The sequence below is a fragment of the Schistocerca serialis genome, chromosome 5 (assembly GCF_023864345.2).
Source record: "Schistocerca serialis cubense isolate TAMUIC-IGC-003099 chromosome 5, iqSchSeri2.2, whole genome shotgun sequence".
Lineage (NCBI taxonomy): Eukaryota > Metazoa > Arthropoda > Insecta > Orthoptera > Acrididae > Schistocerca > Schistocerca serialis.
In genome coordinates, this window is record NC_064642.1 from 453951816 (window position 1) to 453963866 (window position 12051).

General features: G+C 43.0%; 1 protein-coding gene across 3 annotated transcripts in view; it reads right to left on the reverse strand.

Moving 5' to 3' along the window:
- The window catches only part of LOC126481346 (SPARC-related modular calcium-binding protein 2), an 831237-nt gene that overhangs the window by 289065 nt on the left and 530121 nt on the right, over positions 1-12051 (reverse strand). For all 3 annotated transcript variants that reach the window (XM_050105041.1, XM_050105040.1, XM_050105039.1), the window contains exon 2: positions 5407-5587. In XM_050105041.1, the coding sequence (XP_049960998.1) occupies positions 5407-5587 (181 nt within the window). The remainder of the gene's footprint in view (positions 1-5406; positions 5588-12051) is intronic.

Genomic DNA, 12051 nt, shown 5'->3' on the forward strand with positions numbered 1-12051 from the left:
AAAATGTCTGATCATTACTATAAATGTATTTTTGTAAACTGGAATAAAAATTGGAAAAGAGGGAGGGGGTGGGGTACAGCTTAAGACATTAATAGGATGCTGGAAAAAATACGGAACATAATGAAAAATAAGCCTGAAGTTTGATCAGACAAATTTTGACAACAATAAAGACTAATGTGGTGATAAACGGAAACGTTATTCAGGAAGTCGATAAATGTAGATTTTTGGGATCTCTCATAACAAAGAGTTGCTCCTGTACTGAGGCATAAGAAGAGAGGTACAACTTGAAAAAAAAGCACCACAATTACTTTAATCAAATTTTTAAAGAAAATGAAATTGTCACTACCGACAAAAGTAAAAATGCCTGAAACCTTGATCTCTCCCATGTGGCAGTAGTCGTGGACAATGAGAAAAGTGGATTACAAGACGATCGTTTCTTTTGAAATATGGGTTTGGACAATGATCCTGAGAATTTCAAGGGCTGAAATAGTAGAAATAAAATAAAAAATGTGTTTGGAGGCCAACAAACTGCAGATGAAAATTATGGTCTATGGTATTTCGGGGCGTATCGCGAGAGTTGAAAACGAACTAGTAAAAGTTGCAATGTTGCGAAGAACTGAAAGAAGGGGAACGAATGAGAATTTGGATAGAGAACTGAAGACCCCAAGCAACATCTACGAGTGCAGAGAGGGCCATCGTTTGTATTACCAAGAGTCTGAGATGATTTGATATAGCAATGAAAAATGAAAAGATCGTATGGAATTGTTGGCCGAGAGGTCCCATTCAGGTTCGGCCGTTAAGTGCAAGTCTTATTTCAGTCGGCGCCACATTGGGCGACCTATCGCCGATGACGAGAATGAAATGATGATGAGGACAACACAGCACCCAGTCCACGAGCGGAGAAAATCTCCAACCCGGCCGGGAATCGAAACCGGGTCCAGTGCATGGGAGGCTAACACGCCACCAACCAGCTAAGCCCGGCGAACGATAGATCGATAACACGAGACGTATTCGGAAAGTAAGGTCCGATTAGACGCGGAACGGAAACCACTGTGAAAATTCGATAGAACGTTGCACAGATGTATTGGGCAATGTCTTTATTGTGCCTGTCGATCGTTTCATGTCGGTATTTTCAGTTCAGGGCGGAAACTGATCATGTAGAAATGCCTGAAACAACAATGTCTCCTGCCAAGTAAGTGGCTCTGGTGAGAGATTTCGCCTGAAGCTATGCGGTCCACACAACACAAATGTCATCGTTTCTTTCTTCAAGACAGTTTTCAGCTGCATTCTGCAGGGGCAATGAAGACGCTCCTGCAGCTTTTTCCATGCGAAGTGTTTGATACCCACAATGCAGCCCTTAATTGGCTCCCTCTGTTGTTCATCTCTGCTCACATGACCCTCTGGCTACGATGATAACAGTTGGCAAAAACAACGAAATGTGGACCAACGTAGAGAATTGGCGGAAGCACAAGCGGCTACTTTCTGTGACGAGGGTACTGGAAAGTTTTTACAACGCCACGACAAATGTCTAAGTCGGAGCGACGACTGTTTAATGAGGTAGCTGGAAGGTGTGGCTAACTGTTGCGTATAAAAAATTTTTGGTATGGTTTTCATTTCGCTACCGATCAGACCTTACTTTCCGAACAGCCTTCTTAATATAACAAATTTCCGTAGCTGCAAGCGTATGCTTAAATCACAGAGTTGAATGTATAAATAAGCATATCTGTAACGGGAGTTTGCGAAGTCGAGGGTGTGTATCGATAATGGGAGTTTGGCTTGCGGGCGTAGTGTTATGTCTCAGTAATCGCATTGCAATCCAACAGGTAGCCAAATTTAATGTCACTCTTAAGTTTCTGATTTTCAGCTCTCTATTGTCATAGTAAACGAGTGTTTTGTTTGGATTTAGGGAAGAATAGAGGGTCGAAAGGTGAATTAAATCAATTTTATTGGTCATGTCTCGTTGCAGACTTAAATCATGTGTTAATTATCAGATTTAAATAACATAACATAGAAGAGGTGTTTAGGCCAAAGTCTATTAACACGGTCAATTTCTACTTTTAAAAATAGATAGAACAACCGACTTAACTTTTCTGTCTTTTCGCCAATAAACACCTTTGTCATGGGTATTCCCCTTTGATCCGTCCTCTCTACTTCTAATTGCGACACTCTGTATTGTGCCGCCACTTGGCATGAGATTTCGTGCTATTATTAACAATTCTAATTTTCAGAACTGGGAAAAACCTTTGACAAACTTGTGAAAGCAGTAACTCTTCCTGCAGCCCTGTCGGAGTACTGGGAACCTATGTAATGCCAACTGTGACCATCATAGAGACAACTGAGCTCGTCAGCTTAGTATTGCCGAGAAACGGAGCATGCGGTTCTACATCTATATCTAAAGGGGTACTCAGCAAATCACACATAAGCGTCTGGCGGACGGTTCATAAAACCACCTTCATTATAATTTTCTGTTATTCCGCTCTCGCACAGCGGGCGGAAAAAACTATGTTTCCGTGCGCGCTCTGATTGCCCTTATGTTATTGTGATGATCGTTTCTCCCTTTATGTGGGTCGGTGTTAGTGAAATATTTTCACATTCCGAGTAGAAATTTTGTGACTGAAATTTCGTGAGGAGATCCCACCCCAACGAAAAACGCCTTTGTTTTAATAATGTCCACCCCAAATCCTGTAGCATGTCTGTGACGCTCTCTCTCCCCGGTTTTTCGATAATACGAAACGTGCTGTTGTTCTGTGAACTTTCTCGATGCACTCCGTTAATCATATCTGGAAAGGACCCCACGAGATATAAGGACGGACAAGCGGGTGTAGGCAGTCTCTTTAGTAGAACTGTTGCATCTTCTAAGTCTTCTGCCAACAAAACGCAGTATTCGGTTCACCTTCCCCTCAACATTTTCTGAGTGTTCTTTCCAATTTAAATTGTTCGTAATTGTAATTCATTGGTATTTAGTTGAATTTACGGTCTTTAGATTTGACTGATTTATTGTGTAACCGCAGTGTAACGGATTCCTTTTAGCACTCATATGGATGACCTCACACTTTTCATTATTTAGGGTCAACTGCCAAGTTTCACACCATTCCAATATCTTTTCTAAATCGTCCTCCAAAAACAACTAGAAATTGCACATGTTCACGTCAGGTTAGGTTAGGTTAGTGTTGTTTAACGTCCCGTCGACAACGAGGTCATTAGAGACGGAGCGCAAGCTCGGGTTAGGGAAGGATGGGGAAGGAAATCGGCCGTGCCCTTTCAAAGGAACCATCCCGGCATTTGCCTGAAACGATTTAGGGAAATCACGGAAAACCTAAATCAGGATGGCTGGAGAGGGGATTGAACCGTCGTCCTCCCGAATGCGAGTCCAGTGTATGTTCACGTCAGTGAAACAGCAAATATACAGGGTGTGCCATGATTGTTACGACAAAATTTGAGTGGGTGCAGAGAGTGTCTTGTGGAAAAAAAAAACGAGGGTAGGAACCCGAGTCGGGAAGCGTCATACAGCGACGGGACAGAGCGTCCATTTTATAGGCACCGGCATGTCAATAGGCCACCCCTTCAGCAGAAAACGTGACTTTGTACAAAGACGGACTGAGTGCGGACCGTCTGTCGATATTGTTTGTTAGTGATCGTGACTGATTTCCTCATCGCCAGTGGAGAAGATGGAGCTACCTGCTCCGTAGATGGGCCTAGTCTCCTATTTATGCTATGCTCTGTTGCCACGGTGGATGACGGTTTCGGACCCGGATTTCCATCTACAGTGTACTCCCCTCCTGTATACCGAAAAAAGTTGGAGATTTTAGAGGGTTTCAGAGAAAAATAAACTGCGGATGGAAATCTATGCCCGAAATCGGCATCCGCCATTCATAGAAGGCAAGATCTTTCTACGCAGCAGCTAGCTACACCTTCTTCCGCTGGCGATCGTGGCAACCAGTCGCGATCACTGAATAGCAAACCACGTCGCGAGACGTACCGCCTAAGGTCCGCATTTTCTGCCGAAAGGATGGCAAGTGCTGGCGCCTATAACTTCGACGCTCTGTAGCGTCGTTGAATGACGTTTCTGGACACGGGTTTCTATCCTCGATTTGTTTCTCAAGACAACCTCCACAACCCCTTCAAGTTTGTCGCAACGTTTGTGGGACACCCTGTATGCATAATGGGTATGAGTTAGTATGTAAAGCGGAATCTTAAAAACCTTTGCATTTACATACTGAAGAAAATTTAAAGTGGAAGAAGCACGTGTCAGAAACTCTCAAACACTCAGTTCAGCCCCTTTTACAATTTATTGGAAGCGTAAGTCTTGTAGAGAACAAAATCAGAAAAATGATATCCTTTTCTGGAATACCAGTACATAATCTTAAAGACGTATAATTTCTATTGCACAAACGTATGCCATAAGAATAATATATGATGCTCATCCACGATCGTATTCTAGATGATCCTGTAAGGCATTGGGTAATTTAACTACTCTGTCGCAGTAAATATTTTCTATCACGAAGTTTGTTGTAAATATTCCACTGGAATTCAGAACGGATAATGACGTCCAAATTACTAAAACAAAGAAACGAAAGAAGTTCATTACAAAATTTTACTTTTTCTTACAAAGTGGTGGATAACGCTGTTATGAAAATCTTTGAACAGTTGCCCTGAGACACTAAATAACTGACAGAAAGCTGAGTGCTAGAAAGCAATGCTGTATTTGAAATTTAACAACGAAAGTTCATTCTGGGCAACCCTTACTGTTCCACTGAAGATTCTTTCACTTACTAGTTTATTTAGTTCAAAACCATAAAGAACTTACTTCTATTACTAAACAAAATATTTTTTCTGTTGTGTGAACTTGTCTGTAAATGTTCAGCACTCGATCGTGTTAATAAAGTTAAAGACCTATAAATTGACTCATTGCAGTTCATAACGATTTATCGAAAAACTGACCCAAGAAACATGTAACTGACCAACTAATTACACTAGTTTTCCGGAAGACGTGGCCGATAGTATCGTTAGGGACTGTGATCGCTAAGTGTCATTTCATACATTTCTGTGAAATGACAGACAATTTAGACGTATGAGAATAAAGATTGATCCGATAACCTAGTGGACCTTCAACAATGATTTCCCTTCCTCGCTCCCCCCGTCCTCTCCTCCCCAAAAAGTCACAAACTGTTCACTTTCATGTCAGTGAAAAAGAACTAGTTCCGCTTGATATGTATTAAATGACAGGCCATTTAAAAATATGGAAAAGAAGATTGGACCTAATATTGAACCTCGTGAAACTCGACTAAAGATTTAGAAACTGTTCATGCTTGTATTAATGACACAATGCTCCACTAAAAAACTGAGGCTCCCCACAGCGTTGCACTTGGTGTACGATTGTAGAAGGCTACAGGCTGGAGGACTCACGCTTGCAGCGCCCGCGGTGCAGCAGCGTGACGTTGTCGCCCTTGCAGGCGGCCTGCTCGAGCAGGCAGAGCGTGTGGTAGGTGTTGTTGTCGGAGCCGCACACGGAGCCGCCGCCCTGCGCCCGGCTGCGCTCGCACTGCCGCAGCTGCGCCTCGCACCGCTCCACCACCAGCTGAGACTCCTGCAACACGGCACAGCGACGTACCGTCATACTGATGGAAATCTAGAAACACTGTCGACATACACCTGCTTAATAGCTTGTTTGTCCTTCTTTTGGAAAGAAATACACTAAAATTGCTACACCAAGAAGAAATGCAGATGATAAACGAGTATTCATTGGATAAATATATTATACTAGAACTGACATTTGATTACATTTTCACGCAATTTGGGTGCATACATCATGAAAAATCAGTACCCATAACAACCACCTCTGGCCGTACTAACGGCCTTGATACGCCTGGACATTGAGTCAAACAGAACTTGGATGGCGTGTACAGGTACACTTGTCCATTCAGCTTCAACACGATACCACAGTTCATCAAGAGTAGTGACTGGCGTATTGTGACGAGCCAGTTGCTCGGCCACCATTGACCAGACGTTTTCAGTTGGTGAGAGATCTGGAGAATGTACTGGACAGGGCAGCAGTCGAACATTTTCTGCATCCAGAAAGGCCCGTACAGGACCTGTAACATTCGGTCGTTCGTTATCCTGCTGAAATGTAGGGTTTCGCAGGGATCGAATGAAGGGTAGAGCTACGGTCGCAGGCTCGAATCCTGCCTCGGGCATGGATGTATGTGATGTCCTTAGGTTAGTTAGGTTTAATTAGTTCTAAGTTCTATGGGACTAATGACCTTAGAAGTTAAGTCCCATAGTGCTCAGAGCCATTTGAGCCATTTTTTTTTTAAGGGTAGAGCCACGGGTCGTAACACATCTGAAATGTAACGTCCACTGTTCAGAGTGCCGTCAATGCGAAAAACAGGTGACCGAGACGTGAAACCAATGGCACCCGATACCATCACGCCGCCAGTATGGCGATGACGAATACACGCTTGCAATGTGCGTTCATCGCGATGTCGCCAAACACGGATACGACCATCATGATGCTGTAAACAGAACCGGGATTCATGCGAAAAAATGACGTTTTGCACTCCGTGCAGCCAGGTTCGTCGTTGAGTACACCATCGCAGGCGCTCCTGTCTGTGATGCAGCGTGAAGGGTAACCGCAGCCATAGTCCCCTTGCTGATAGTCCATGCTGCTGCAAACGTCGCCGAACTGTTCGTGCAGATGGTTGTTGTCTTGCAAACGTCCCCATCTGTTGACTCAGGGATAGAGACGTGGCTGCACGATCCGTTACAGCCATGCGGATAAGGTGCCTCATGTCAGCACGTTGTAAGTGTCGCCACCGGCGCCAACCTTGTGTGAATGCTCTGAAAAGCTAATCATTTGCATATTACAGCATCTTCTTCCTGTCGGTTAAATTTCGCGTCTGTAGCACTTCATCTGCGTGGCGTAGCAATTTTAATGGCCAATAGTGTACATTACGAATTCTGCGTATCAGGGATCCGACATTTTGTTGGTAGGTTTGTGGAGGTACGTGGCATTAGATGTCTACCCACAGGTCATGTAATTCGCGTAAATAACGGGCCGTTGATTTGTGTACGCAGTGATGGCGCCCGATAGCGACCCAGATGGGTTCCACATGATTTACACAGGCGAATCAGGTAACCGAGACATCAAAATGAGTCACTAGAGTGCTCCTCAAACCACTGAAGCCACTTCTGGCTTCTAGACTCGAACAGTTATGCTGCCGAAAGATGACGCTGTCGTCGGGAAAGACATCAAGCATGAAGGGATGCAGGTGGTTCACAGCTGCCAGTGTGTCTTCGATTACAAAACAGGTACCATACAAGAGCAGGAGAATGTCGCCCATAGCATAGTAGTCGTACTGCTCCCACCAGCACGTCCTTGGCGCGCTGCACGTTTCGGGCCGCCGTTCACCTCGATGATGGCGTTTGTAGAGACGACCAATGTTCACGTGCCCACTGCAATCGTAGTTGACGTCGTAGGGTCAACGTGTGAACACACAGGGGTGGTCTGCTGCGGAGCTCCCTGCTAAACAATGTACGATGAATGGTATGCTTCGAAACACTCGCGCGTACACCAGCATTGTGCTTTTCCGGCAGAGATGCCACAAATCATCATCTATCCTACTTTACAGAGCAGACAAGGCTCCGCACCCCACGATCTGTGAAGAGTCGTGGACTTCTAACCATTTAGGGCGTAGTGCTAGTTTCACTCTTCTTCTATTTCTTTCCGGAGATGCGCACGACAGTAGCACGTGGGCATTCAACCAGCTTTATAGCTGATACTCGTTCACAGGCTCTGCGTAATAATAAACTGCGCTTTGTCAAAGTCGCTTATAAAATGCATTTCCCCATTTGCAGCCCATACCTCCGTTGACATTCTTTTGCTACTGCGTCACGTGCCCGCTAGTCATTATGCGGCATTCAGCGTCGAGCCGGGCAGTGGCCATAATGTTTAGGCTTATCAGTGTATAAAGTAAACGCAAAATACAAACAAAATCTATTCGTATTCTGAGCAATCTGCTGTACATCCCAGTACTAATTTGGCAACGTTATACACAAAGTTGTTCTGTGTAGATCGCATTTTATATGTTCTAATTAAGCGTTTCAGCAGATTACCGCCAACATGACAATAACTTACATAATAAATACTACATAGAACTTACATAATAAATACTACATATTAGGTCAAGTAATACATAACTGGACTGAATAAGTGCGTACTCAGTATACGTAGTGTGTTCGACCAGGTACTGTTTGACTTAATACGTTGTACTTCTAAACAATCTGCGTGGTGTCTGTTTGTTCTATATCGTGTCTCCCTACCACTTTCGCGCAACGACACTCTGAGCGTGTTTTTAGGGAATTGACTAGTTTGAACCTGGGACCTGTTGCTGGTAAGGAGACGTCAGACCACACATGACATGCAGAATTCAGAAGAGTTCAGTGAGACTAGCGATGATATAACCAAATACTTAATGATTTCAGCGTCAGCTCTACTGCACTCCCTGTAAAGGAATCTTAATACTAACTAAATTTAGTGGAAGGGGTTCAAGACTTTCCTATTTTTAGTTAGCTGGTAAAATAACGTCGAAAAAGCAGTTAAGTTTACCATTGGAAATTTTATTCTACTCACAAAACATCGTTTATAAATTGCACTATTGATAAAAGGAAATGTTTTAATACAGGATGGTAAAAACCAACTGCGTTCAACAAAAATGTGAACGAATATTCCCTGAATGGGTTTCCAAGTTCTACAATGGATCGAAGGATGACCTATGCCATATCACATCTATAATCTAGGTTTAAATTAAGTTTCACAAGAGAGAAAACTATCAAAATGGTCTACAGTGACCCTCAATTATCTTTAATTACTTATCTAACTTGTCGTAAATTACAGTGGCTGATGTGGCTTCTCAATAACTATATAACAGAAAAATCATCGAGTTTCAGATTTTTACTTCAAGTGGCAAATGTGAACACCATGAGCTTTAATTGACGATCGACACTAGTATTACGTAAAAAGGGGATGTAACAGATGAGACTTCTGCAGTTCTGAGTGAAGCCTTATGTGCTCAAAAATGCGGCATCGCGTGTGTTCATTACCTTGTCGGTGTTCATCAGGGGGCGGCGGCCGGCGCAGCTCCGTCCAGCTCGCCCTCTCGAAAGCAACTCTTTCCTAACTTCTCATTACTACAATTTACCGAAGTTGGTTTAAAAAAAACTATCTGGCTGTGTTTTCATCTGACCAATCAGGGTCTCAATGTTAACCTTAAGCTCCACCTACAAAAATTCTGTCTATCCAATGAGAAACGTTATACGTACTTTTCGTGGTGGGGCAATGTTTTTAAAGTTTGCAACGTAACAGAGACGCTAAAAAGTCTCACGCTAAAACTTGCGGGTGGTGTGGCCCTTTTTGTGTTATCGTAAGATCTACACTGTTCTTCTGGAGGGCTCTAGCTTTTAACATGGGCTGGGGGGTGCTCCTAACGTAACAGAGACGCGAAAAAGTCTCACGCTAAAAACTTGCAGGTGGTGTGGTCGTAGCGGTTAGCTGGCAACGTGGGTGTCCGTCCCTTATCGTAGGGCCTTCTCGCTTAACACGGTTCTGCTCTCGGCTTCTGTTCTCGTTTCTCCCCTCGGAACTGCGTCTGTCTCACGGTGGGAAGGTATGACATGCATTTAAGCATTCTTGTGTTAGTCTGCGGTATTCCATTTGGTCACTCGTTACTCGTATTACTCTGGTTAATTTAATGTCACGATTTATTTGGAGCTATGTGACATACTACTGGATTTGCTTGTCATGTCAGGGTTTTCATGGAAGGTGTTGGATTTGCCTGACACCTTACATACTGAATCTTTAAGTTACTGATCCGATGATAGTTTATATGGGTATTGACGCTCTGAGGATTTCCGGGAGAGGACCCAAATAGAAAGACTGGATTCCAGAGGTTTTCTCTTCAGCAAAATTCACCGTTCGATAAAAATAAAAACTTTTCTTTATTGCATAAGTAACGGGTGCCAGCAGCTGACAAGAGCAACTGATTAATTAAAAATTAAAGGGCCCGCTAAAAGGATCCAAAGCTGACAACAAGGAAAAAATTTAAACCACACAATATTATTCTATAAAATTAACAAGAAACAAGATAAATAATCTTCTAATAATGGAGCAACATGTCTCCAAAGAGGTTAAAATAGATAGTATAATACTCACGAAATTACTGCCTTTATCAGGGCACTGATACGAACAGCATTTACGTCAACAATTTCTTAAGTACTCAGTATTACTTCACGCAATAAATGTCTTTCTAAAAAACAAAACGAGTACTTATTTAGAGAAAATTCAAAGAGACTCTAAGAATAATTAACTGGCACGAACATGCCAATAAGAGAAATAAGTTTAAAAACATTCAATATTAAAAGTTTACTTTTAAAGAAATTGATAATTTGAACCACTTCTTTCATTGGTACGCTATAACACGAGACAGATCCGAATCTCACAAGATTCCAAATATAACTATTAGATCAAATCTCAAAACAAGCTAGCAAAAAGCGTACACAGTGATTTTTGACAATAAACTTAAGCTGTCTACCAGATCCGCACAGTGAGAGAGGCAGGCTCTATGTGCTCACTGAAAACCTCTTGCCACTGTTAAACACTCCGCTTAGCATTTCCAACGTGTATGTTGCCTTTTTCGAAAACCAGGAAGCCGGTGAAACCGACCGAACGCTTCGGAGGGACCCGAGCTTGCTCCCGCGACTGGAAGGGCCCAGCTGAACTTAAAACCTTATACAGGTTGTCCCATTTATCTTGACCACCCTAAATAACTGTTTGCCCAGATACAAACTACAAAATTTTTCAAGCAAATGTTCTTTAGCCGTCTGAGGGACATCAATCAGCATGATTTCCTTCGTTATAGGTTTGTTTTTTACAAAGATATGAACAGCGGTATGACTTCTTTAAATGGCACCCTGTATATTTTATTCGGTAATTGATTTCCTCTCCTAAAGACCTGTTCAAAAATGTATCAGTGTACCATTCAGTGAAACACAACGTTATTAATTACATAATACAATACTGTCTTTGAGCCCGGGACCACGAACTCATCCACTTGTCGGAGTTGTCAGAAAACAAATGAAAAACAAGTAAAAATATAACACAAAATTGACTTTGACTCTCATGTACCATTGCCCAGGAGTAGAACATTCAAAGGTGCTCAAAGTGGTGACCCTGGACACCGAAACACTGGACAATTGTTGACTGAAAGAATTATTCACTGCTTCCAGTGTTGCCTGCTGAAGAGAATTACAAGCAAGCACGATACGTTCCTGCATGTCCTCTGGAGTTGTTGGAATATCGCGATAGACAACGTCTTTAATGCATTCCCAAAGAAAAAAGTCTAGAGTATTTATATCAGGAGACCTAGCAGGCCAAGTAACAGTTCCTCCTCGACCAATCCATCTGGCAGGATACCTTCGGTTCAGAACACGACGTGCACGCAAGGCATTATGTGCTGGACATCCATCGTGTTGATACCACATAAGCATTCTGGTTCTTAGCGGCACTTCATCCAGAAGAGGAGGAAGAATTCGTCTGAGGTAGATGGCATACGCTGTGCCGTTTAGACTACCATTTATGAAATAAGGGCCAATAATTGTAGCACCAAGCATCCAACACCAGACGTTAACTCTCCATTGACGCTGATGTTTAACCTGTCTAAGCCATCGTGGGCTGTCGCTGGACCTATAATGCATGTTCCTTGTATTTACCTGTCCTTTGTTTGAGAAGGAACATTCATCGGTAAATAGAACATTGGAGAAGTAGTTAGGGTTGGCGAGGATTTGCTGCTGTGCTCACTGACAGAACTGTACACGATTCAGGAAATCATTCCCATGCAATTCTTGATGTAGGTGTACATCGTAAGGATGGAACCGGTGACGTGTAAGAATACGATGCACACTGGTTTTAGGAATGCCGATCTCGTGTTGAAGCTGTCACGTGCTGACATGTGGATTCATAGCAACGGATAGCGAGAACAGTGACTTCAGCAGCTTCGT